The sequence below is a fragment of the Scyliorhinus torazame genome, chromosome 12, assembly GCF_047496885.1.
Source record: "Scyliorhinus torazame isolate Kashiwa2021f chromosome 12, sScyTor2.1, whole genome shotgun sequence".
Classification (NCBI taxonomy): domain Eukaryota; kingdom Metazoa; phylum Chordata; class Chondrichthyes; order Carcharhiniformes; family Scyliorhinidae; genus Scyliorhinus; species Scyliorhinus torazame.
Genome location: NC_092718.1, coordinates 218,866,528 through 218,893,335, shown reverse-complemented (window position 1 = coordinate 218,893,335; position 26,808 = coordinate 218,866,528). Strand labels below are relative to the sequence as shown.

At 56.5% G+C, this 26,808-nt stretch overlaps 1 protein-coding gene across 3 annotated transcripts in view; it reads left to right on the top strand.

Annotated features, from left to right (window-relative positions):
* Nucleotides 1-26,808, top strand: part of LOC140386997 (bridge-like lipid transfer protein family member 2) — a 193,835-nt gene that overhangs the window by 109,644 nt on the left and 57,383 nt on the right. For all 3 annotated transcript variants that reach the window (XM_072469961.1, XM_072469962.1, XM_072469963.1), the window contains 6 exons: nt 105-262; nt 2,139-2,345; nt 2,888-2,987; nt 10,866-11,045; nt 13,321-13,442; nt 16,310-16,465. In XM_072469961.1, coding sequence (XP_072326062.1) covers nt 105-262; nt 2,139-2,345; nt 2,888-2,987; nt 10,866-11,045; nt 13,321-13,442; nt 16,310-16,465 — 923 coding nt within the window. The remainder of the gene's footprint in view (nt 1-104; nt 263-2,138; nt 2,346-2,887; nt 2,988-10,865; nt 11,046-13,320; nt 13,443-16,309; nt 16,466-26,808) is intronic.

Genomic DNA, 26,808 nt, shown 5'->3' with positions numbered 1-26,808 from the left:
CTGTGACGCTTTGGGACATTCCACAGTGGTGATAGGTGCTGTATAAATGTCCTTTGGTACTCTGAAAGGCTTCCCATGTGGCTTCCCCTCCACCCCTGTTTCAGGTGCCTCCATGTTGCAGAAACTGATTGAAGAGACGGACAGGTTTGTGGTTTTCACAGAGGAAGATTCCGGTGTGTGTGATCAGTTGTACGGGAGTGCAGCATGTCAGACAGACGATGTGATCAACCGGAACTGGCTGATTGAACTCGTCAACTCCCAGGTAATGCATTGCCCTCCTGCTCTCCCTCTCCCTCTTTCCCTCCCTCTCCCTCTTTCCCTCCCTCTCCCTCTTTCCCTCCCTCTCCCTCTTTCCCTCCCTCTCCCTCTTTCCCCTCCCTCTCCCTCTTTCCCTCCCTCTCCCTCTTTCCCCTCTCTGTTGCCCTTAAAGGACCAATCACCGTGCGTCCCTTTCCACTCCTCTCTCGACTCCGTTGCTCTCTTTTCTTCTCTTCCACCATCCCTCTCCCTTTGTTCCCTCCCACTCAGCTCAGTCTCTCCTTCTCTCCCTCATGCTGCCTGACTGTGTGCTCTCTCTCTATCACTGTCATGCTGCAATCCCCCTGACAGCGCTCTCTATCGCTCTCTCTCTCTCTCTCACACACACATGCTGCCTGCCCTATGACTGTGCGCTCACTCTCTCTTTCTCTCTCACTCTGTTTATCACTCTCATACTGCATTCCCCCTGACTGCACTCTCTCTCTCTCTTCTTTCTCTCTCTCTCTCCTTCATACTGCCTGACTGTGTGCTCTCTCTCACTCTCTCTATCACTTTCATACTGCATTCCCCCTGACTGTACTCTCTCTCTCTCTCTCTCTCTTACACGCTGCCTGCCCTCGAACTGCGCACTCATTCTCTCTCTCTTTCTCTCTCTCTCTCTCACATACTGACTGCGCTCTCTCTTTCTCACGTGCTGACTGCGCTCTCTCTCTCACGTGCTGACTGCGCTCTCTCTCTCTCTCACTCTCTCACGTGCTGACTGCGCTCTCTCTCTCATGTGCTGACTGCGCTCTCTCTCTCTCTCTCTCACGTGCTGACTGCGCTCTCTCTCTCTCTCATACTGATTGCGCTCTATCTCTCTCTCTCACGTGCTGACTGCGCTCTCTCTCTCTCTCATACTGATTGCGCTCTCTCTCTCTCTCTCACGTGCTGACTGCGCTCTCTCTCTCTCTCTCTCACGTGCTGACTGCGCTCTCTCTCTCTCTCTCACGTGCTGACTGCGCTCTCTCTCTCATACTGATTGCGCTCTCTCTCTCTCTCTCACGTGCTGACTGCTCTCTCTCTCTCTCTCACGTGCTGACTGCGCTCTCTCTCTCTCTCACGTGCTGACTGCGCTCTCTCTCTCTCTCTCACGTGTTGACTGCGCTCTCTCTCTCTCTCTCTCTCTCTCTCTCTCTCACGTGCTGACTGCGCTCTCTCTCTCTCTCTCTCACGTGCTGACTGCACTCTCTCTCTCTCTCTCTCTCACGTGTTGACTGCGCTCTCTCTCTCTCTCTCACGTGCTGACTGCGCTCTCTCTCACTCACGTGCTGACTGCGCTCTCTCACGTGCTGACTGCGCTCTCTCTCTCTCTCTCTCACTCTCACGTGCTGACTGCGCTCTCTCTCTCTCTCTCTCTCACGTGCTGACTGCGCTCTCTCTCTCTCTCACGTGCTGACTGCGCTCTCTCTCTCTCTCTCACGTGCTGACTGCGCTCTCTCTCTCTCTCTCTCTCTCTCACTCTCACGTGCTGACTGCGCTCTCTCTCACGTGCTGACTGCGCTCTCTCTCTCTCTCTCTCACTCACGTGCTGACTGCGCTCTCTCTCCCTCTCTCTCTCTCTCACGTGCTGACTGCGCTCTCTCTCTCTCTCTCTCTCTCTCACGTGCTGACTGCGCTCTCTCTCTCTCACGTGCTGACTGCGCTCTCTCTCTCTCTCTCACTCTCACATGCTGACTGCGCTCTCTCTCTCACGTGCTGACTGCGCTCTCTCTCTCACTCTCTCACATGCTGACTGCGCTCTCTCTCTCACGTGCTGACTGCGCTCTCTCTCTCACGTGCTGACTGCGCTCTCTCTCTCTCTCACGTGCTGACTGCGCTCTCTCTCCCCCTGCGATTAGGTGATGTTACGAGGTGCTGAGACTGTGGGCTGTGTCTTTGTCAGTGCCTCCAAGGCCCAGCTCCTGCAGTGCCTCCACCACCCTGCCTGGTACAACGACACTCTCAAACAGAAAACTACCTGGACATGTCTGCTGGACGGGATGCAGTACTTTGCTACCATGGAAACCAACCCTGCGGAGAAGGAGGAATGTCAGCTGTGGTTAGAGGTGAGTTCAAAGGACATCTCTGTCACTCCTCCGGGACTGTGTTTTTTCCAGCGAGCTTGTTCCTCTCCTGAGGATACCGAGGTACTGATTCTCTGACTCTCCTAAGCTCTCCTAAACCGCTTAACCTCTGTCTGTCCTCCTTTAAGACGCTCCTTAAAGCCTTCCCCACCTGTCTTATTATCTCACCAAGTGGCTCGGCCGAAAACATTGATAATGGCCCCTGTGAAGCACCTTGGGATGTTTTACCATGTAGAAAGCGTGATGCAAATGCAAGTTATATATAATGCTAGTGTCGATGGTTCAAGCACATAGGGAGTGGTGTAGTAGAGCTGTTGAACCATGAATGGCATCACAAAAAGGCCCAGTCGCCTCTGGACATGATGCCCCTGTAGACAGTGGTCGCTGGACAGTGCGAGGGAGGTTGGTCCTCTCGTTGATTCGTTCTCAGGATATGGTCATTGCAGGTTAGGATGGTGCTCGAAACCCATCGCAGAGACGGGGCAATGCGATTCGGTTTCTGATGCTATCATATCCGCCTTCAGGTCAAGAACATCGAGGAACATCGAACACGTGTCCTGGACTCGGTGGCAGAGCTGATGGAGAGCGGTCAGGCTGTGGGGGGAATGGTCAGCACCACGACAGGTGAGTGGGAGCAGCGGGCAGGACAGGAAGGCACAGAGCAGCAGAGAATTGTGCCGGGCAAACCAGCCTCCAATCCCCGGCCTCTCTGGAAACCAGAATAACTTCTCACTGTCTGAAACTGCAAACTGAGCACCGACACTGTAAGGTGTCTGCCTGGATCACTGGATGACACTCCCATTCCTGACCTTGGAAATCAGGCATCAAGGACGTGGAACTCCCTCCCTAACAGCACTGTGGGTGTACCTCCACCACCCAGACTGCAGCGGTTCAATAAGGTGGCTCACCGTCACCTTATCAAGGACAATTAGGGATTGGCAATAAATGCTGGGCCAGCCAGTGACACTCACACCCCATCAAATAATCATTAAACAGACCAAGACCAGAGATTTCAACACAAAACACACCTGTCACCCCCAGTGCAGTGAACAATCTGTGTGGGTACTGAGGGAGCACTGCACTGTCAGAGGGTCAGTACTGAGGGAGTGCCGCACTGTCAGAGGGTCAGTACTGAGGGAGTGCCGCACTGTCAGAGGGTCAGTACTGAGGGAGTGCCGCACTGTCAGAGGGTCAGTACTGAGGGAGTGCCGCACTGTCAGAGGGTCAGTACTGAGGGAGTGCTGCACTGTCAGAGGGTCAGTACTGAGGGAATTCTGCACTGTCAGAGGGTCAGTACGGAGGGAGGGCTGCACTGTCAGAGGGTCAGTGCGGAGGGAGTGCTCCACTGTCAGAGGGTCAGTACTGAGGGAATGCTGCACTGTCAGAGGGTCAGTACTGAGGGAGTGCCGCACTGTCAGAGGGTCAGTACTGAGGGAGTGCTGCATTCTCAGAGGGTCAGTACTGAGGGAGTGCTGCACTGTCAGAGGGTCAGTACTGAGGGAGCACTGCACTGTCAGAGGGTCAGTACTGAGGGTGTGCCGCACTGTCAGAGGGTCAGTACTGAGGGAGTGCCGCACTGTCAGAGGGTCAGTACTGAGGGAGTGCTGTACTGTCAGAGGGTCAGTACTGAGGGAGTGCCGCACTGTCAGAGGGTCAGTACTGAGGGAGTGCCGCACTGTCAGAGGGTCAGTACTGAGGGAGTGCTGCACTGTCAGAGGGTCAGTACTGAGGGAGTGCCGCACTGTCAGAGGGTCAGTACTGAGGGAGTGCCGCACTGTCAGAGGGCCAGTACTGAGGGAGTACTGCACTGTCAGAGGGTCAGTACTGAGAGAGTGCAGCACTGTCAGAGGGCCAGTACTGAGAGAGTGCAGCACTGTCAGAGGGTCAGTACTGGGGGAGTACTGCACTGTCAGAGGGTCAGTGCAGAGGGAGTGCTCTACTGTCAGAGGGTCAGTACTGAGGGAATGCTGCACTGTCAGAGGGTCAGTACTGAGGGAGTGCCGCACTGTCAGAGGGTCAGTACTGAGGGAGTGCTGCATTGTCAGAGGGTCAGTACTGAGGGAGTGCTGCACTGTCAGAGGGTCAGTACTGAGGGAGCACTGCACTGTCAGAGGGTCAGTACTGAGGGTGTGCCGCACTGTCAGAGGGTCAGTACTGAGGGAGTGCCGCACTTTCAGAGGGTCAGTACTGAGGGATTGCTGTACTGTCAGAGGGTCAGTACTGAGGGAGTGCCGCACTGTCAGAGGATCAGTACTGAGGGAGTGCCGCACTGTCAGAGGGTCAGTACTGAGGGAGTGCTGCACTGTCAGAGGGTCAGTACTGAGGGAGTGCCGCACTGTCAGAGGGTCAGTACTGAGGGAGTGCCGCACTGTCAGAGGGCCAGTACTGAGGGAGTACTGCACTGTCAGAGGGTCAGTACTGAGAGAGTGCAGCACTGTCAGAGGGCCAGTACTGAGAGAGTGCAGCACTGTCAGAGGGTCAGTACTGGGGGAGTGCAGCACTGTCAGAGGGTCAGTACTGAGGGAGCGCTGCACTGTCAGAGGGTCAGTACTGAGGGAGTGCTGCACTGTCAGCGGGTCAGTACTGAGGGAGTGCTGCACTGCCAGAGGGTCAGTACTGAGGGAGCACTGCACTGTCAGAGGGTCAGTACTGAGGGAGTGCTGCACTGTCAGAGGGTCAGCACTGAGGGAGCGCCGCACTGTCAGACGGTAAGTACTGAGGGAGCACTGCACTGTCAGAGGGTCAGTACTGAGGGAGTGCTGCACTGTCAGAGGGTCAGTATTGAGAGAGTGCCGCACTGTCAGAGGGTCAGTACTGAGGGAGTGCTGCACTGTCAGAGGGTCAGTACTGAGGGAGTCCTGCACTGTCAGAGGGTCAACACTGAGGGAGCGCTGCACTGTCAGAGGGTCAGTACTGAGGGAGTGCTGCACTGTCAGAGGGTCAGTACTGAGGGAGTGCTGCACTGTCAGAGGGTCAGTACTGAGGGAGTGCCGCACTGTCAGAGGGTCAGTACTGAGGCAGTGCTGCACTGTCAGAGGGTCAGTACTGAGGGAGTGCTGCACTGTCAGAGGGTCAGTACTGAGGGAGTGCTGCACTGTCAGGGGGTCAGTACTGAGGGAGTGCCGCACTGTCAGAGGGTCAGTACTGAGGGAGTGCTGCACTGTCAGGGGGTCAGTACTGAGGCAGTGCTGCACTGTAAGAGGGTCAGTACTGAGGGAGCACTGCACTGTCAGAGGGTCAGTACTGAGGGAGTGCTGCACTGTCAGAGGGTCAGTACTGAGGGAGTGCTGCACTGTCAGAGGGTCAGTACTGAGGGAGCGCTGCACTGTCAGAGGGTCAGTACTGAGGGAGTGCTGCACTGTCAGAGGGTCAGTACTGAGGGAGTGCTGCACTGTCAGAGGGTCAATACTGAGGGAGTGCTGCACTGTCAGAGGGTCAGTACTGAGGGAGTGCTGCACTGTCAGAGGGTCAGTACTGAGGGAGTGCCGCACTGTCAGAGGGTCAGTACTGAGGGAGTGCTGCACTGTCAGGGGGTCAGTATTAAGGCAGTGCTGCACTGTCAGAGGGTCAGTCCTGAGGGAGTGCTGCACTGTCAGAGGGTCAGTACTGAGGCAGTGCTGCACTGTAAGAGGGTCAGTACTGAGGGAGCACTGCACTGTCAGAGGGTCAGTACTGAGGGAGTGCTGCACTGTCAGAGGGTCAGTACTGAGGGAGTGCTGCACTGTCAGAGGGTCAGTACTGAGGGAATTCTGCACTGTCAGAGGGTCAGTACGGAGGGAGGGCTGCACTGTCAGAGGGTCAGTACTGAGGGAGTGCCGCACTGTCAGAGGGTCAGTACTGAGGGTGTGCCGCACTGTCAGAGGGTCAGTACTGAGGGAGTGCCGCACTGTCAGAGGGTCAGTACTGAGGGAGTGCTGTACTGTCAGAGGGTCAGTACTGAGGGAGTGCCGCACTGTCAGAGGGTCAGTACTGAGGGAGTGCCGCACTGTCAGAGGGTCAGTACTGAGGGAGTGCTGCACTGTCAGAGGATCAGTACTGAGGGAGTGCCGCACTGTCAGAGGGTCAGTACTGAGGGAGTGCCGCACTGTCAGAGGGCCAGTACTGAGGGAGTACTGCACTGTCAGAGGGTCAGTACTGAGAGAGTGCAGCACTGTCAGAGGGCCAGTACTGAGAGAGTGCAGCACTGTCAGAGGGTCAGTACTGGGGGAGTACTGCACTGTCAGAGGGTCAGTGCAGAGGGAGTGCTCTATTGTCAGAGGGTCAGTACTGAGGGAATGCTGCACTGTCAGAGGGTCAGTACTGAGGGAGTGCCGCACTGTCAGAGGGTCAGTACTGAGGGAGTGCTGCATTGTCAGAGGGTCAGTACTGAGGGAGTGCTGCACTGTCAGAGGGTCAGTACTGAGGGAGCACTGCACTGTCAGAGGGTCAGTACTGAGGGTGTGCCGCACTGTCAGAGGGTCAGTACTGAGGGAGTGCCGCACTTTCAGAGGGTCAGTACTGAGGGATTGCTGTACTGTCAGAGGGTCAGTACTGAGGGAGTGCCGCACTGTCAGAGGATCAGTACTGAGGGAGTGCCGCACTGTCAGAGGGTCAGTACTGAGGGAGTGCTGCACTGTCAGAGGGTCAGTACTGAGGGAGTGCCGCACTGTCAGAGGGTCAGTACTGAGGGAGTGCCGCACTGTCAGAGGGCCAGTACTGAGGGAGCGCTGTACTGTCAGAGGGTCAGTACTGAGGGAGTGCTGCACTGTCAGCGGGTCAGTACTGAGGGAGTGCTGCACTGCCAGAGGGTCAGTACTGAGGGAGCACTGCACTGTCAGAGGGTCAGTACTGAGGGAGTGCTGCACTGTCAGAGGGTCAGCACTGAGGGAGCGCCGCACTGTCAGACGGTAAGTACTGAGGGAGCACTGCACTGTCAGAGGGTCAGTACTGAGGGAGTGCTGCACTGTCAGAGGGTCAGTATTGAGAGAGTGCCGCACTGTCAGAGGGTCAGTACTGAGGGAGTGCTGCACTGTCAGAGGGTCAGTACTGAGGGAGTGCTGCACTGTCAGGGGGTCAGTATTAAGGCAGTGCTGCACTGTCAGAGGGTCAGTCCTGAGGGAGTGCTGCACTGTCAGAGGGTCAGTACTGAGGCAGTGCTGCACTGTAAGAGGGTCAGTACTGAGGGAGCACTGCACTATCAGAGGGTCAGTACTGAGGGAGTGCTGCACTGTCAGAGGGTCAGTACTGAGGGAGTGCTGCACTGTCAGAGGGTCAGTACTGAGGGAATTCTGCACTGTCAGAGGGTCAGTACGGAGGGAGGGCTGCACTGTCAGAGGGTCAGTACTGAGGGAGTGCCGCACTGTCAGAGGGTCAGTACTGAGGGTGTGCCGCACTGTCAGAGGGTCAGTACTGAGGGAGTGCCGCACTGTCAGAGGGTCAGTACTGAGGGAGTGCTGTACTGTCAGAGGGTCAGTACTGAGGGAGTGCCGCACTGTCAGAGGGTCAGTACTGAGGGAGTGCCGCACTGTCAGAGGGTCAGTACTGAGGGAGTGCTGCACTGTCAGAGGATCAGTACTGAGGGAGTGCCGCACTGTCAGAGGGTCAGTACTGAGGGAGTGCCGCACTGTCAGAGGGCCAGTACTGAGGGAGTACTGCACTGTCAGAGGGTCAGTACTGAGAGAGTGCAGCACTGTCAGAGGGCCAGTACTGAGAGAGTGCAGCACTGTCAGAGGGTCAGTACTGGGGGAGTACTGCACTGTCAGAGGGTCAGTGCAGAGGGAGTGCTCTATTGTCAGAGGGTCAGTACTGAGGGAATGCTGCACTGTCAGAGGGTCAGTACTGAGGGAGTGCCGCACTGTCAGAGGGTCAGTACTGAGGGAGTGCTGCATTGTCAGAGGGTCAGTACTGAGGGAGTGCTGCACTGTCAGAGGGTCAGTACTGAGGGAGCACTGCACTGTCAGAGGGTCAGTACTGAGGGTGTGCCGCACTGTCAGAGGGTCAGTACTGAGGGAGTGCCGCACTTTCAGAGGGTCAGTACTGAGGGATTGCTGTACTGTCAGAGGGTCAGTACTGAGGGAGTGCCGCACTGTCAGAGGATCAGTACTGAGGGAGTGCCGCACTGTCAGAGGGTCAGTACTGAGGGAGTGCTGCACTGTCAGAGGGTCAGTACTGAGGGAGTGCCGCACTGTCAGAGGGTCAGTACTGAGGGAGTGCCGCACTGTCAGAGGGCCAGTACTGAGGGAGCGCTGTACTGTCAGAGGGTCAGTACTGAGGGAGTGCTGCACTGTCAGCGGGTCAGTACTGAGGGAGTGCTGCACTGCCAGAGGGTCAGTACTGAGGGAGCACTGCACTGTCAGAGGGTCAGTACTGAGGGAGTGCTGCACTGTCAGAGGGTCAGCACTGAGGGAGCGCCGCACTGTCAGACGGTAAGTACTGAGGGAGCACTGCACTGTCAGAGGGTCAGTACTGAGGGAGTGCTGCACTGTCAGAGGGTCAGTATTGAGAGAGTGCCGCACTGTCAGAGGGTCAGTACTGAGGGAGTGCTGCACTGTCAGAGGGTCAGTACTGAGGGAGTCCTGCACTGTCAGAGGGTCAACACTGAGGGAGCGCTGCACTGTCAGAGGGTCAGTACTGAGGGAGTGCTGCACTGTCAGAGGGTCAGTACTGAGGGAGTGCTGCACTGTCAGAGGGTCAGTACTGAGGGAGTGCCGCACTGTCAGAGGGTCAGTACTGAGGCAGTGCTGCACTGTCAGAGGGTCAGTACTGAGGGAGTGCTGCACTGTCAGAGGGTCAGTACTGAGGGAGTGCTGCACTGTCAGGGGGTCAGTACTGAGGGAGTGCCGCACTGTCAGAGGGTCAGTACTGAGGGAGTGCTGCACTGTCAGGGGGTCAGTACTAAGGCAGTGCTGCACTGTCAGAGGGTCAGTCCTGAGGGAGTGCTGCACTGTCAGAGGGTCAGTACTGAGGCAGTGCTGCACTGTAAGAGGGTCAGTACTGAGGGAGCACTGCACTGTCAGAGGGTCAGTACTGAGGGAGTGCTGCACTGTCAGAGGGTCAGTACTGAGGGAGTGCTGCACTGTCAGAGGGTCAGTACTGAGGGAGCGCTGCACTGTCAGAGGGTCAGTACTGAGGGAGTGCTGCACTGTCAGAGGGTCAGTACTGAGGGAGTGCTGCACTGTCAGAGGGTCAATACTGAGGGAGTGCTGCACTGTCAGAGGGTCAGTACTGAGGGAGTGCTGCACTGTCAGAGGGTCAGTACTGAGGGAGTGCCGCACTGTCAGAGGGTCAGTACTGAGGGAGTGCTGCACTGTCAGAGGGTCAGTACTGAGGGAGTGCCGCACTGTCAGAGTGTCAGTACTGAGTGAGTCCTGCACTGTCAGAGGGTCAGTACTGAGGGAGTGCTGCACTGTCAGAGGGTCAGTACTGAGGGAGTGCTGCATTGTCAGTGGGTCAGTGCTGAGGGAGTGCTGCACTGTCAGTGGGTCAGTGCTGAGGGAGTGCTGCACTGTCAGAGGGTCAGTACTGAGGGAGTACTGCACTGTCAGTGGGTCAGTGCTGAGGGAGTGCCACACTGTCAGAGGGTCAGTACTGAGGGAGTGCCGCACTGTAAGAGGGTCAGTACTGAGGGAGTGCCGCACTGTCAGAGGGTCAGTACTGAGGGAGTGCCGCACTGTCAGAAGGTCAGTAATGAGGGAGCACTGCACTGTCAGAGGGTCAGTGCTGAGGGAGTGCTGCACTGTCAGAGGGTCAGTACTGAGGGAGTGCCGCACTGTCAGAGGGTCAGTACTGTGGGAGTGCTGCACTGTCAGAGGGTCAGTACTGAGGGACTGTGGCACTGTCTGAAGGTCAGTACTGAGGGAGTGCCACACTGTCAGAGGGTCAGTACTGAGGGAGTGCTGTATCTAACCCCGTGCTGTACCTGTCCTGGGAGTGTTTGATGGGTCATTGGGGATGGAACTTTACTCTGTATCTAACCCCGTGCTGTACCTGTCCTGGAAGTGAGGGGGGCAGTGTAGCGGGAACTTTATCTAACCCCGTGCTGTGCCTGTACTGGGAGTCTTTGATGCGGACATTGTAGAGGGTGCTTTATTCTGCATCTACCCCGGTGCTGTACCTGTCCTGGGAGTGTTTGATGGGACAGTGTAGTGGGAGCTTTACTCTGTATCTAACCCCGTGCTGTACCTGTCCTGGGAGTGTTTGATGGGACAGTGTAGAGGGAGCTTTACTCTATATCTAACCCCGTGCTGTGCCTGTCCTGGGATTGTTTGATGGGGACAGTGTAGTGGGAGATTTACTCTGTATCTAACCCCACGCTGTACCTGTCCTGGGAGTGTTTGATGGGGACAGTGTAGTGGGAGATTTACTCTGTATCTAACCCCGTGCTGTACCTGTCCTGGGAATGTTGACGCTGAGTTACATTCCCCAATTGAAATGCAGGGACGAAAACCCATTACCGACTGAGGTGTGATCAGGAATTGGGCGTGGTGCAGCCCGATTGAAGCTTGTATTCTTGTCTCTATTCAGACTGGAATCTGCCTGCCCAGTGCCATCAGACACAGCAGGTTCAGCGGATTATCTCTCGCTGCAGCTGCCACATGTACTACGTCAGTTACAGCCATGATATCGAGCCGGAACTGGCAACACAGATCAAACCACCCGAGATTCAGGAGCACCAGAAAGAGGATTTGCTGAAGAAACAAAACGGTGAGTGAGAATTGAGACATTTGCAGGTGATTATAAACTCAGACAAAAGTGCTGAGACATCATGGAAGTAAACGAGCTGTCTGGAGCATGTTTCAAGATTAGAAAGGAAGCATTTCTCTCCCACACTTGTACAGAGGGCATCAGATTGACTCTGGGTATTGTGGTGGGTGTGGTATGTAGCTGGTGCCTGTCAAAGAGGAACTGCCGAGAAAGGGGGAGCGGAGCGCAAACAAGACAAACAATAGATTTCTGGGGAGAGGGGAACTGAGTGGCAAGGAATAATGGTGCAGGAGGGGACGTCACCACAATGTTTGGACGCGGCTTCATTGGCAGAATAGCAACCATTGCACATAATTCAGGCCAAACATCAGTCAATACCCACTGGCCACAAGCTGTAAATCTCTTGGCCTTTACACCTCGTCTTTGACGACCGGTTTGGTGATTCTGTCTGAATCGCTTCGTCCCCACACTGCTGTGCCGTGGAAATCCAACTTCACCCCAGTGTCAAGATGCTGGTTTAATGGATCAGAGTGAGTGCTGAACAGGTAGGGCACCTGCTCCAGAAAACAGAAGGCTCGGGATGACCGAATCGGGGTCTTTAAAATTAAAAAAGTGTTCCATAGGGTAGGCGCAGAGTAGATGTTTGCACTTAGGCAGGAGACCAGAACCAAGGGCCTAAATACAAGGTAGTCTTCAGGAATTCAGGAGAAACTTCTTTACCCAGAGGAGGGTGAGAATGTGTAACTCACTCCCAAAGGGAATGCTTCAGATGAATAATATCGAGACATTGGAGGGAAGCTGGATAAACACAGAAGACCAAAAGACATAGGAGCAGAATTAGGCCACTCGGCCCATCGAGTCTGCTCCGCCATTCAATCATGGCTGATATTTTCTCATCCCCATTCTCCTGCCTTCTCCCCAGAACCCCTGATCCCCTTATTAATCAAGAACCTATCTATCTCTGTCTTAAAGACACTCAGTGGTTTGGCCTCCACAGCCTTCTGCGGCAAAGAGCGCCACAGATTCACCACCCTCTGGTTGAAGAAATTCCTCCTTATCTCTGTTTCAAAGGATCGTCCCTTTAATCTGAGATGGTGTCCTCTGCTTCTAGTTTTTCCGACAAGTGGAAACATCCTCTCCATGTCCACTCTATCCAGGCCTCGCAGTATCTTGTACGTTTCAATAAGATCCCCTCTCATCCTTCTAAACTCCAATGAGTACAGACCCAGAGTCCTCAGCCGTTCCTCATACAAGTTCTTCATTCCAGGGATCATTCTTGTGAACCTCCTCTGGACCCTTTCCAAGGCCGGCACATCCTTAGATACGGGGCCCAAAACTTCTCACGATACTCCAGATGGGGTCCGACCAGAGCCTTATACAGCCTCAGAAGTACATGAGTGAGAAAGGATTAGAAGGATATAACGATGGGGTGGAGGTTGCTGGTGCGGAGCAGAAGCACTCTGTGCTGTAAATTCGACGTAATGCAGAAAATGGGTGCTCAAATCGCACATTGTTGGAGTCAGAATTTGAACTTGGGTTTTGAAAGAAGTGGGCGTGAGGCTGCCAGATGCTCGTGAGATCCCATCTGATTCGCTCAAGAAGGGAAATCTGCCGTCCTTACCTGGCCTGGCCTCCATGTGACTCCAGACCCATGGCAATGTGGTCAGCTCTTATCTGCCCTGTGAAATGGCCCAGCAAGCCACTGGGTTGTACTATACCCACCATCCACAATTCAAGAAGGGAGCCCATTAGCTCCTTCCCGGGGACTCTAGCAATGTGCAATAAATAGAGTGACTAGTGTCCTCAAAGAGTTGGGTGCAGGAGGGATTTGTGGTTTTTAACTTATTGACAAATGGCAGCAAACCAGAGTGGAGCGGAATGAAACCTCCAACTAAATAGGGGCCAGTTATACAGCACATTCATTCACATCAAATCAATCCAGTTACCGAGCGCTGTTTAAATCTGGCATGAAGCTGTCATAAAACAATGAGTTGACCAGTGTGCGTTAAGGAAGGGGACCAGGGGGTTATTGCATGGTGAATGTAGGCAGTAACCTCCCCAAGGCTGGGGCCTGTGGTCTCACTTCATGGAGCCCCCTCTTCCCCATTCTCCCAGCAGAACCTTACAGTCAGACACACCGGATAGGCTCCAACCCTCGGCATTGCAGCCAGCTACTGAGTCACAGGGTGATTGTCTTTGTCTCAAATGTGTTCGTCTCCCTTTATTTGTGTTTTGTTTTCTGTGCCTCTCTTAATCTGAATGCAACTGGATTTAGGTGCTGTGGACACTTTCACGTTGATCCATCATGACCTTGAGATATCCACCAACCCAGTTCAGTACGCCATGATCCTGGACATTGTCAACAACCTACTGCTGCTCGTCGAGCCGAAACGTAAAGTACGTTGCCTGCAGAGATTGCCAAGTGTGGGATCGTTAGTTCCTGCAGTGTGTGTCCATGATTGGCAAATCCCAGAGTATACGTGTGCACCAGAGGTCAAGCCTGTGTCCAGCATTGTCGATCGCTGAATGTTTGTGGTTTGAATCCCACCAACACTGTGAGTTGAAGGTTGTGTGAATGAGTGCAGGGCTACATGTGGGCAGCACGGTAGCTCAGTGGTTAGCACTATTGCTTCACAGCTCCAAGGTCCCAGGTTCGATTCCCGGCTTGGGTCTCTGTCTGTGTGGAGTCTGCACATTCTCCCCGTGTGTGCGTGGGTTTCCTCCGGGTGCTCCAGTTTCCTCCCACAGTCCAAAGATGTGCAGGTTAGGTGGATTGGCCATGATAAATTGCCCTTAGTGCCCAAAATTGCCCTTGGTGTTGGGTGGGGTTACTGGGTTAGGGGATAGGTGTGGATCTTGGGTGGGGTGCTCTTTCCAAGAGCCGGTGAAGACTCGATGGGCTGAATGGCCTCCTTCTGCACTGTAAATTCTATGAAATCTATGTGGCCAATTCACCCACCCTGCACCATTGCTCCCGCTCCGCAATCACCTCCCACTCAATCTTCATCTCACCCAGAGAGCCCGAGTCGGGATTCACGGATGGACAGATCAGGATTTGGGGGCGGGGAGGGGGCAAAGGCAGGAGAAGGTGATGTCACAAAATATGAATAACCCAACATTACCCATGTAATTCATACCCCAGTGAGTCAGTGTGTGTGGGGCCCGTACCCCAGTGAGAGGCAGTGTGTGTGGGACCCGTATCTCAGTTAGAGTCAGTGTGTGTGGGACCCGTACCCCAGTGAGAGTCAGTGTGTGTGGAACCCATACCCCAGTGAGAGTCAGTGTGTGTGGAACCCATACCCCAGTGAGAGTCAGTGTGTGTGGGACCCGTACCCCAGTGAGAGTCAGTGTGTGTGGGACCCGTACCCCAGTGAGAGTCAGTGTGTGTGGAACCCATACCCCAGTGAGAGTCAGTGTGTGTGTGACCCATACCCCAGTGAGAGTCAGTGTGTGTGGAACCCATACCCCAGTGAGAGTCAGTGTGTGTGGGACCCGTACCCCAGTTAGAGTCAGTGTGTGTGGGACCCGTACCCCAGTGAGTGTCAGTGTGTGGGACCCGTACCCCAGTGAGAGTCAGTGTGTGTGGGACCCGTACCCCAGTGAGTGTCAGTGTGTGTGGGACCCGTACCCCAGTGAGAGTCAGTGTGTGTGGAACCTGTACCCCAGTGAGAGTCAGTGTGTGTGGAACCCGTATCCCAGTGAGAGCCAGTGTGTGTGGGACCCGTACCCCAGTGAGATTCAGTGTGTGTGGGACCCGTACCCCAGTGAGTGTCAGTGTGTGTGGGAACCGTACCCCAGTGAGAGTCAGTGTGTGTGGGACCCGTACCCCAGTGAGAGTCAGTGTGTGTGGGACCCGTACCCCAGTGAGAGTCAGTGTGTGTGGGACCCGTACCCCAGTGAGAGTCAGTGTGTGTGGAACCCGTATCACAGTGAGAGTCAGTGTGTGTGGGATCCATACCCCAGTGAGAGTCAGTGTGTGTGTGGGACCCGTACCCCAGTGAGAGTCAGTGTGTGTGGGACATGTACCCCAGTGAGTGTCAGTGTGTGTGAGACCCGTACCCCAGTGAGAGTCTGTGTGTGTGGGACCCGTACCCCAGTGAGAGTCAGTGTGTGGGACCCATACCCCAGTGAGTGTCAGTGTGTGTGGGACCTGTACTCCAGTGAGAGTCAGTGTGTGTGGAACCCGTACCCCAGTGAGTGTCAGTGTGTGTGGGACCTGTACTCCAGTGAGAGTCAGTGTGTGTGAGACCCGTACCCCAGTGAGAGTCCGTGTGTGTGGGACCCGTACCCCAGTGAGAGTCAGTGTGTGTGGGACCCGTACCCCAGTGAGAGTCAGTGTGTGTGGAACCCGTACCCCAGTGAGAGTCAGTGTGTGGGACCCGTACCCCAGTGAGAGTCAGTGTGTGTGGGACCCGTACCCCAGTGAGAGTCAGTGTGTGTGGAACCCGTACCCCAGTGAGAGTCAGTGTGTGTGGGACCCGTACCCCAGTGAGAGTCAGTGTGTGTGGGACCCGTATCCCAGTGAGAGTCAGTGTGTGTGGGACCCGTATCCCAGTGAGAGTCAGTGTGTGTGGGACCCGTATCCCAGTGAGAGTCAGTGTGTGTGGGACCCGTATCCCAGTGAGAGTCAGTGTGTGTGGGACCCGTACCCCAGTGAGAGTCAGTGTGTGTGGGACCCGTACCCCAGTGAGAGTCAGTGTGTGTGGGACCCGTACGCCAGTGAGAGTCAGTGTGTGTGGAACCCGTACCCCAGTGAGAGTCAGTTTGTGTGGGACCCGTACCCCAGTGAGAGACAGTGTGTGTGGGACCCGTACCCCAGTGAGATTCAGTGTGTGTGGGACCCGTACCCCAGTGAGTGTCAGTGTGTGTGGGAACCGTACCCCAGTGAGAGACAGTGTGTGTGGGACCCGTACCCCAGTGAGATTCAGTGTGTGTGGGACCCGTACCCCAGTGAGTGTCAGTGTGTGTGGGACCTGTACTCCAGTGAGAGTCAGTGTGTGGGACCCGTACCCCAGTGAGTGTCAGTGTGTGTGGGACCTGTACTCCAGTGAGAGTCAGTGTGTGTGGGACCCGTACCCCAGTGAGAGTCAGTGTGTGTTGGACCCGTACCCCAGTGAGAGTCAGTGTGTGTGGGACCCGTACCCCAGTGAGAGTCAGTGTGTGTGGGACCCGTACCCCAGTGAGAGTCAGTGTGTGCGCAGAGGGAGGGATGATGCTGCCGCCATCGCTAGGCTGAGATATCTTGTGTGCCTGGTGCGTTGCAGGAACACAGTGAACGAAAACAGGGAGTCCGTTTCCAGCTGGAGATTTCCAGTAATCCCGAGGAGCAGAGGAACAGCATCCTCCACCTTCAGGACGCCGTGAGGAAGCACGTTACCCAGATCCGGCAGCTTGAGAGACAAATCTATCTGATCATGAAGGTAACCAGCCTTTTGTATTCCCCGCTGACAGTCAGCAGCAATACCGAGCCTGTCCCATTCCCAGCGCTTGGTCTACAAACACAACTTTTAAGGGTATAAATGTGTTGGGCGCGGTTGAAAGAAGGTTTACTAATTGATACCCGGAATGAGCAGGCCTGGCCTGGGGGTCAGAGAAGCTGAGCTTGTATCCGTTGGAGTTTCGAAGAGTGAGGGGTGACTTGATTGAATGGTCTTGACGAGGTAGTCGTGGAAAGGATGTTTCCTCTTGTGGGTGTGTCCAGAAGCAGGGGCCAGGGTTTGAAATTCGGGGTTGCCCTTTTCGGACAGAGATGAGGAGATTCATTTTCTCTCGGAAGGTAATGCAACTTTGGAACTTGCTGCTTCGGAATGTGGTGCAAGCGGTTTATTGAATATTTAGTGGAATGTTTTTCAGGCAGAAGTAGATAGATTCTGGTTCGACATGAGAAGCAAAAGGGTAGGTGGGAACGTGGAATTTGAAACACACACAGTTGAGATATGCTCTGATTGAAGGGCGGAGCAGGCTCGATGCACTGACCCTCTGACAGTGCGGCACTCCCTCAGTACTGACCCTCTGACAGTGCGGCACTCCCTCAGTACTGACCCTCTGACAGTGCAACACTCCCTCAGTACTGACCCTCTGACAGTGCAGCGCTCCCTCAGTACTGACTCTCTGACAGTGCGGCGCTCCCTCAGTACTGACCCTCTGACAGTGCAGCACTCCCTCAGTACTGACCCTCTGACAGTGCAGCACTCCCTCAGTACTGACCCTCTGACAGTGCGGCACTCCCTCAGTACTGACCCTCTGACAGTGCAGCACTCCCTCAGTACTGACTCTCTGACAGTGCAGCACTCCCTCAGTACTGACCCTCTGACAGTGCAGCACTCCCTCAGTACTGACCCTCTGACAGTGCGGCACTCCCTCAGTACTGACCCTCTGACAGTGCAGCACTCCCTCAGTACTGACTCTCTGACAGAGCAGCACTCCCTCAGTACTGACCCTCTGACAGTGCAGCGCTCCCTCAGTACTGACTCTCTGACAGTGCAGCACTCCCTCAGTACTGACTCTCTGACAGAGCAGCACTCCCTCAGTACTGACCCTCTGACAGTGCGGCACTCCCTCAGTACTGACCCTCTGACAGTGCGGCACTCCCTCAGTACTGACCCTGTGACAGTGCGGCACTCCCTCAGTACTGACCCTCTGACAGTGCAGCACTCCCCCAGTACTGACCCTCTGACAGTGCAGCACTCCCCCAGTACTGACCCTCTGACAGTGCAGCACTCCCTCAGTACTGACCCTCTGACAGTGCAGCACTCCCTCAGTACTGACCCTCTGACAGTGCGGCACTCACTCAGTACTGACCCTCTGACAGTGCAGCACTCCCCCAGTACTGACCCTCTGACAGTGCAGCACTCCCCCAGTACTGACCCTCTGACAGTGCAGCACTCCCTCAGTACTGACCCTCTGACAGTGCAGCACTCCCTCAGTACTGACACTCTGACAGTGCAGCACTCCCTCAGTACTGACCCTCTGACAGTGCAGCACTCCCTCAGTACTGACCCTCTGACAGTGCGGCACTCCCTCAGTACTGACCCTCTGACAGTGCGGCACTCCCTCAGTACTGAACCTCTGACAGTGCGGTACTCCCTCAGTACTGACCCTCTGACAGTGCGGCACTCCCTCAGTACTGACCCTCTGACAGTGCAGCACTCCCTCAGTACTGAACCTCTGACAGTGCGGCACTCCCTCAGTACTGACCCTCTGACAGTGCAGCACTCCCTCAGTACTGACCCTCTGACAGTGCGGCACTCCCTCAGTACTGACCCTCTGACAGTGCAGCACTCCCTCAGTACTGACCCTCTGACAGTGCAGCACTCCCTCAGTACTGACCCTCTGACAGTGCAGCACTCCCTCAGTACTGACCCTCTGACAGTGCGGCACTCCCTCAGTACTGACCCTCTGACAGTGCGGCACTCCCTCAGTACTGAACCTCTGACAGTGCGGTACTCCCTCAGTACTGACCCTCTGACAGTGCGGCACTCCCTCAGTACTGACCCTCTGACAGTGCAGCACTCCCTCAGTACTGAACCTCTGACAGTGCGGCACTCCCTCAGTACTGACCCTCTGACAGTGCAGCACTCCCTCAGTACTGACCCTCTGACAGTGCGGCACTCCCTCAGTACTGACCCTCTGACAGTGCAGCACTCCCTCAGTACTGACCCTCTGACAGTGCGGCACTCCCTCAGTACTGACCCTCTGACAGTGTGGCACTCCCTCAGTACTGACCCTCTGACAGTGCAGCACTCCCTCAGTACTGACCCTCTGACAGTGCAGCACTCCCTCAGTACTGACCCTCTGACAGTGCAGCACTCCCCCAGTACTGACCCTCTGACAGTGCGGCACTCCCCCAGTACTGACCCTCTGACAGTGCGGCACTCCCTCAGTACTGACCCTCTGACAGTGCGGCACTCCCTCAGTACTGACCCTCTGACAGTGCGGCACTCCCTCAGTTCTGACCCTCTGACAGTGCGGCACTCCCTCAGTACTGACCCTCTGACAGTGCAGCACTCCCTCAGTACTGACCCTCTGACAGTGCGGCGCTCCCTCAGTACTGACCCTCTGACAGTGCAGCGCTCCCTCAGTACTGACCCTCTGACAGTGCAGCACTCCCTCAGTACTGACCCTCTGACAGTGCAGCACTCCCCCAGTACTGACCCTCTGACAGTGCGGCACTCCCTCAGTACTGACCCTCTGACAGTGCGGCACTCCCTCAGTACTGACCCTCTGACAGTGCGGCACTCCCTCAGTACTGACCCTCTGACAGTGCGGCACTCCCTCAGTACTGACCCTCTGACAGTGCAGCACTCCCTCAGTACTGACCCTCTGACAGTGCGGCACTCCCTCAGTACTGACCCTCTGACAGTGCAGCGCTCCCTCAGTACTGACCCTCTGACAGTGCAGCACTCCCTCAGTACTGACCCTCTGACAGTGCAGCACTCCCTCAGTACTGACCCTCTGACAGTGCAGCACTCCCTCAGTACTGACCCTCTGACAGTGCGGCACTCCCTCAGTACTGACCCTCTGACAGTGCGGCACTCCCTCAGTACTGACCCTCTGGACAGTGCAGCACTCCCTCAGTACTGACCCTCTGACAGTGCGGCACTCCCCCAGTACTGACCCTGTGACAGTGCAGCACTCCCTCAGTACTGACCCTCTGACAGTGCAGCACTCCCTCAGTACTGACCCTCTGACAGTGCGGCACTCCCTCAGTACTGACCCTCTGACAGTGCGGCACTCCCTCAGTACTGACCCTCTGGACAGTGCAGCACTCCCTCAGTACTGACCCTCTGACAGTGCGGCACTCCCCCAGTACTGACCCTCTGACAGTGCAGCACTCCCTCAGTACTGACCCTCTGACAGTGCGGCACTCCCTCAGTACTGAACCTCTGGACAGTGCAGCACTCCCTCAGTACTGACCCTCTGACAGTGCGGCACTCCCTCAGTACTGACCCCCTGACAGTGCAGTGCTCCCTCAGTACTGATCCTCTGACAGTGCAGCACTCCCTGAGTACTGACCCTCTGACATTGCGGCACTCCCTCAGTACTGACCCTCTGACAGTGCGGCACTCCCTCAGTACTGACCCTCTGGACAGTGCAGCACTCCCTCAGTACTGACCCTCTGACAGTGCAGCACTCCCCCAGTACTGACCCTCTGACAGTGCGGCACTCCCTCAGTACTGACCCTCTGACAGTGCAGCACTCCCTCAGTACTGACCCTGTGACAGTGCAGCACTCCCTCAGTACTGACCCTCTGACAGTGCGGCACTCCCTCAGTACTGACCCTCTGACAGTGCAGCACTCCCTCAGTACTGACCCTCTGACAGTGCGGCACTCCCTCAGTACTGACTCTCTGACAGTGCAGCACTCCCCCAGTACTGACCCTCTGACAGTGCAGCACTCCCTCAGTACTGACCCTCTGACAGTGCGGCACTCCCTCAGTACTGACCCTCTGACAGTGCGGCACTCTCTCAGTACTGACCCTCTGACAGTGCAGCACTCCCCCAGTACTGACCCTCTGACAGTGCGGCACTCCCTCAGTACTGACCCTCTGACAGTGCAGCACTCCCTCAGTACTGACCCTCTGACAGTGCGGCACTCCCTCAGTACTGACTCTCTGACAGTGCAGCACTCCCCCAGTACTGACCCTCTGACAGTGCAGCACTCCCTCAGTACTGACCCTCTGACAGTGCGGCACTCCCTCAGTACTGACTCTCTGACAGTGCAGCACTCCCCCAGTACTGACCCTCTGACAGTGTGGCACTCCCTCAGTACTGACCCTCTGACAGTGCGGCACTCCCTCAGTACTGACCCTCTGACAGTGCAGCACTCCCTCAGTACTGACCCTCTGACAGTGCGGCACTCCCACAGTACTGACCCTGTGACAGTGCAGCACTCCCCCAGTACTGACCCTCTGATAGTGCAGCACCCCCTCAGCACTGACCCTCTGACAGTGCAGCTCTCCCTCAGTACTGACCCTCTGACAGTGCAGCACTCCCTCAGTGCTGACCCTCTGACAGTGCGGCACTCCCTCAGTACTGACCCTCTGATAGTGCGGCACTCCCTCAGTACTGACCCTCTGACAGTGCGGCACTCCCTCAGTACTGACCCTCTGACAGTGCAGCGCTCCCTCAGTACTGACCCTCTGACAGTGCAGCACTCCCTCAGTACTGACCCTCTGACAGTGCAGCTCTCCCCCAGTACTGACCCTCTGATAGTGCAGCACCCCCTCAGCACTGACCCTCTGACAGTGCAGCTCTCCCTCAGTACTGACCCTCTGACAGTGCGGCACCCCCTCAGTACTGACCCTCTGACAGTGCGGCACTCCCCCAGTACTGACCCTCTGATAGTGCAGCACCCCCTCAGCACTGACCCTCTGACAGTGCAGCTCTCCCTCAGTACTGACCCTCTGACAGTGCAGCACTCCCTCAGTACTGACCCTCTGACAGTGCGGCACTCCCCCAGTACTGACCCTCTGATAGTGCAGCACTCCCTCAGTACTGACCCTCTGACAGTGCAGCTCTCCCTCAGTACTGACCCTCTGACAGTGCGGCACTCCCTCAGTACTGACCCTCTGACAGTGCGGCACTCCCTCTGTACTGACCCTCTGACAGTGCAGCAGTCCCTCAGTACTGACCCTCTGACAGTGCAGCACTCCCTCAGTACTGACCCTCTGACAGTGCAGCACTCCCTCAGTACTGACCCTCTGACAGTGCAGCACTCCCTCAGTACTGACCCTCTGACAGTGCGGCACTCCCTCAGTACTGACCCTCCGACAGTGCGGCACTCCCTCTGTACTGACCCTCTGACAGTGCAGCACTCCCTCAGGACTGACCCTCTGACAGTGCAGCGCTCCCTCAGACCCTCTGACAGTGCAGCACTCCCTCAGTACTGACCCTCTGACAGTGCAGCAGTCCCTCAGTACTGACCCTCTGACAGTGCAGCACTCCCTCAGTACTGACCCTCTGACAGTGCAGCACTCCCTCAGTACTGACCCTCTGACAGTGCGGCACTCCCTCAGTACTGACCCTCCGACAGTGCGGCACTCCCTCTGTACTGACCCTCTGACAGTGCAGCACTCCCTCAGGACTGACCCTCTGACAGTGCAGCACTCCCTCAGTACTGACCCTCTGACAGTGCAGCACTCCCTCAGTACTGACCCTCTGACAGTGCGGCACTCCCTCAGTACTGACCCTCTGACAGTGCAGCACTCCCTCAGTACTGACCCTCTGACAGTGCGGCACTCCCTCAGTACTGACCCTCTGACAGTGCAGCACTCCCTCAGTACTGACCCTCTGACAGTGCGGCACTCCCTCAGTACTGACCCTCTGACAGTGCAGCGCTCCCTCAGTACTGACCCTCTGACAGTGCAGCACTCCCTCAGTACTGACCCTCTGACAGTGCAGCACTCCCTCAGTACTGACCCTCTGACAGTGCAGCACTCCCTCAGTACTGACCCTCTGACAGTGCGGCACTCCCTCAGTACTGACCCTCTGACAGTGCGGCACTCCCTCAGTACTGACCCTCTGGACAGTGCAGCACTCCCTCAGTACTGACCCTCTGACAGTGCGGCACTCCCCCAGTACTGACCCTGTGACAGTGCAGCACTCCCTCAGTACTGACCCTCTGACAGTGCAGCACTCCCTCAGTACTGACCCTCTGACAGTGCGGCACTCCCTCAGTACTGACCCTCTGACAGTGCGGCACTCCCTCAGTACTGACCCTCTGGACAGTGCAGCACTCCCTCAGTACTGACCCTCTGACAGTGCGGCACTCCCCCAGTACTGACCCTCTGACAGTGCAGCACTCCCTCAGTACTGACCCTCTGATAGTGCAGTGCTCCCTCAGTTCTGACCCTCTGACAGTGCGGCACTCCCTCAGTACTGACCCTCTGACAGTGCGGCACTCCCTCAGTACTGACCCTCTGACAGTGCAACACTCCCTCAGTACTGACCCTCTGACAGTGCAGCGCTCCCTCAGTACTGACTCTCTGACAGTGCGGCGCTCCCTCAGTACTGACCCTCTGACAGTGCAGCACTCCCTCAGTACTGACCCTCTGACAGTGCAGCACTCCCTCAGTACTGACCCTCTGACAGTGCGGCACTCCCTCAGTACTGACCCTCTGACAGTGCAGCACTCCCTCAGTACTGACTCTCTGACAGTGCAGCACTCCCTCAGTACTGACCCTCTGACAGTGCAGCACTCCCTCAGTACTGACCCTCTGACAGTGCGGCACTCCCTCAGTACTGACCCTCTGACAGTGCAGCACTCCCTCAGTACTGACTCTCTGACAGAGCAGCACTCCCTCAGTACTGACCCTCTGACAGTGCAGCGCTCCCTCAGTACTGACTCTCTGACAGTGCAGCACTCCCTCAGTACTGACTCTCTGACAGAGCAGCACTCCCTCAGTACTGACCCTCTGACAGTGCGGCACTCCCTCAGTACTGACCCTCTGACAGTGCGGCACTCCCTCAGTACTGACCCTGTGACAGTGCGGCACTCCCTCAGTACTGACCCTCTGACAGTGCAGCACTCCCCCAGTACTGACCCTCTGACAGTGCAGCACTCCCCCAGTACTGACCCTCTGACAGTGCAGCACTCCCTCAGTACTGACCCTCTGACAGTGCAGCACTCCCTCAGTACTGACCCTCTGACAGTGCGGCACTCACTCAGTACTGACCCTCTGACAGTGCAGCACTCCCCCAGTACTGACCCTCTGACAGTGCAGCACTCCCCCAGTACTGACCCTCTGACAGTGCAGCACTCCCTCAGTACTGACCCTCTGACAGTGCAGCACTCCCTCAGTACTGACACTCTGACAGTGCAGCACTCCCTCAGTACTGACCCTCTGACAGTGCAGCACTCCCTCAGTACTGACCCTCTGACAGTGCGGCACTCCCTCAGTACTGACCCTCTGACAGTGCGGCACTCCCTCAGTACTGAACCTCTGACAGTGCGGTACTCCCTCAGTACTGACCCTCTGACAGTGCGGCACTCCCTCAGTACTGACCCTCTGACAGTGCAGCACTCCCTCAGTACTGAACCTCTGACAGTGCGGCACTCCCTCAGTACTGACCCTCTGACAGTGCAGCACTCCCTCAGTACTGACCCTCTGACAGTGCGGCACTCCCTCAGTACTGACCCTCTGACAGTGCAGCACTCCCTCAGTACTGACCCTCTGACAGTGCAGCACTCCCTCAGTACTGACCCTCTGACAGTGCAGCACTCCCTCAGTACTGACCCTCTGACAGTGCGGCACTCCCTCAGTACTGACCCTCTGACAGTGCGGCACTCCCTCAGTACTGAACCTCTGACAGTGCGGTACTCCCTCAGTACTGACCCTCTGACAGTGCGGCACTCCCTCAGTACTGACCCTCTGACAGTGCAGCACTCCCTCAGTACTGAACCTCTGACAGTGCGGCACTCCCTCAGTACTGACCCTCTGACAGTGCAGCACTCCCTCAGTACTGACCCTCTGACAGTGCGGCACTCCCTCAGTACTGACCCTCTGACAGTGCAGCACTCCCTCAGTACTGACCCTCTGACAGTGCGGCACTCCCTCAGTACTGACCCTCTGACAGTGTGGCACTCCCTCAGTACTGACCCTCTGACAGTGCAGCACTCCCTCAGTACTGACCCTCTGACAGTGCAGCACTCCCTCAGTACTGACCCTCTGACAGTGCAGCACTCCCCCAGTACTGACCCTCTGACAGTGCGGCACTCCCCCAGTACTGACCCTCTGACAGTGCGGCACTCCCTCAGTACTGACCCTCTGACAGTGCGGCACTCCCTCAGTACTGACCCTCTGACAGTGCGGCACTCCCTCAGTTCTGACCCTCTGACAGTGCGGCACTCCCTCAGTACTGACCCTCTGACAGTGCAGCACTCCCTCAGTACTGACCCTCTGACAGTGCGGCGCTCCCTCAGTACTGACCCTCTGACAGTGCAGCGCTCCCTCAGTACTGACCCTCTGACAGTGCAGCACTCCCTCAGTACTGACCCTCTGACAGTGCAGCACTCCCCCAGTACTGACCCTCTGACAGTGCGGCACTCCCTCAGTACTGACCCTCTGACAGTGCGGCACTCCCTCAGTACTGACCCTCTGACAGTGCGGCACTCCCTCAGTACTGACCCTCTGACAGTGCGGCACTCCCTCAGTACTGACCCTCTGACAGTGCAGCACTCCCTCAGTACTGACCCTCTGACAGTGCGGCACTCCCTCAGTACTGACCCTCTGACAGTGCAGCGCTCCCTCAGTACTGACCCTCTGACAGTGCAGCACTCCCTCAGTACTGACCCTCTGACAGTGCAGCACTCCCTCAGTACTGACCCTCTGACAGTGCAGCACTCCCTCAGTACTGACCCTCTGACAGTGCGGCACTCCCTCAGTACTGACCCTCTGACAGTGCGGCACTCCCTCAGTACTGACCCTCTGGACAGTGCAGCACTCCCTCAGTACTGACCCTCTGACAGTGCGGCACTCCCCCAGTACTGACCCTGTGACAGTGCAGCACTCCCTCAGTACTGACCCTCTGACAGTGCAGCACTCCCTCAGTACTGACCCTCTGACAGTGCGGCACTCCCTCAGTACTGACCCTCTGACAGTGCGGCACTCCCTCAGTACTGACCCTCTGGACAGTGCAGCACTCCCTCAGTACTGACCCTCTGACAGTGCGGCACTCCCCCAGTACTGACCCTCTGACAGTGCAGCACTCCCTCAGTACTGACCCTCTGACAGTGCGGCACTCCCTCAGTACTGAACCTCTGGACAGTGCAGCACTCCCTCAGTACTGACCCTCTGACAGTGCGGCACTCCCTCAGTACTGACCCCCTGACAGTGCAGTGCTCCCTCAGTACTGATCCTCTGACAGTGCAGCACTCCCTGAGTACTGACCCTCTGACATTGCGGCACTCCCTCAGTACTGACCCTCTGACAGTGCGGCACTCCCTCAGTACTGACCCTCTGGACAGTGCAGCACTCCCTCAGTACTGACCCTCTGACAGTGCAGCACTCCCCCAGTACTGACCCTCTGACAGTGCGGCACTCCCTCAGTACTGACCCTCTGACAGTGCAGCACTCCCTCAGTACTGACCCTGTGACAGTGCAGCACTCCCTCAGTACTGACCCTCTGACAGTGCGGCACTCCCTCAGTACTGACCCTCTGACAGTGCAGCACTCCCTCAGTACTGACCCTCTGACAGTGCGGCACTCCCTCAGTACTGACTCTCTGACAGTGCAGCACTCCCCCAGTACTGACCCTCTGACAGTGCAGCACTCCCTCAGTACTGACCCTCTGACAGTGCGGCACTCCCTCAGTACTGACCCTCTGACAGTGCGGCACTCTCTCAGTACTGACCCTCTGACAGTGCAGCACTCCCCCAGTACTGACCCTCTGACAGTGCGGCACTCCCTCAGTACTGACCCTCTGACAGTGCAGCACTCCCTCAGTACTGACCCTCTGACAGTGCGGCACTCCCTCAGTACTGACTCTCTGACAGTGCAGCACTCCCCCAGTACTGACCCTCTGACAGTGCAGCACTCCCTCAGTACTGACCCTCTGACAGTGCGGCACTCCCTCAGTACTGACTCTCTGACAGTGCAGCACTCCCCCAGTACTGACCCTCTGACAGTGTGGCACTCCCTCAGTACTGACCCTCTGACAGTGCGGCACTCCCTCAGTACTGACCCTCTGACAGTGCAGCACTCCCTCAGTACTGACCCTCTGACAGTGCGGCACTCCCACAGTACTGACCCTGTGACAGTGCA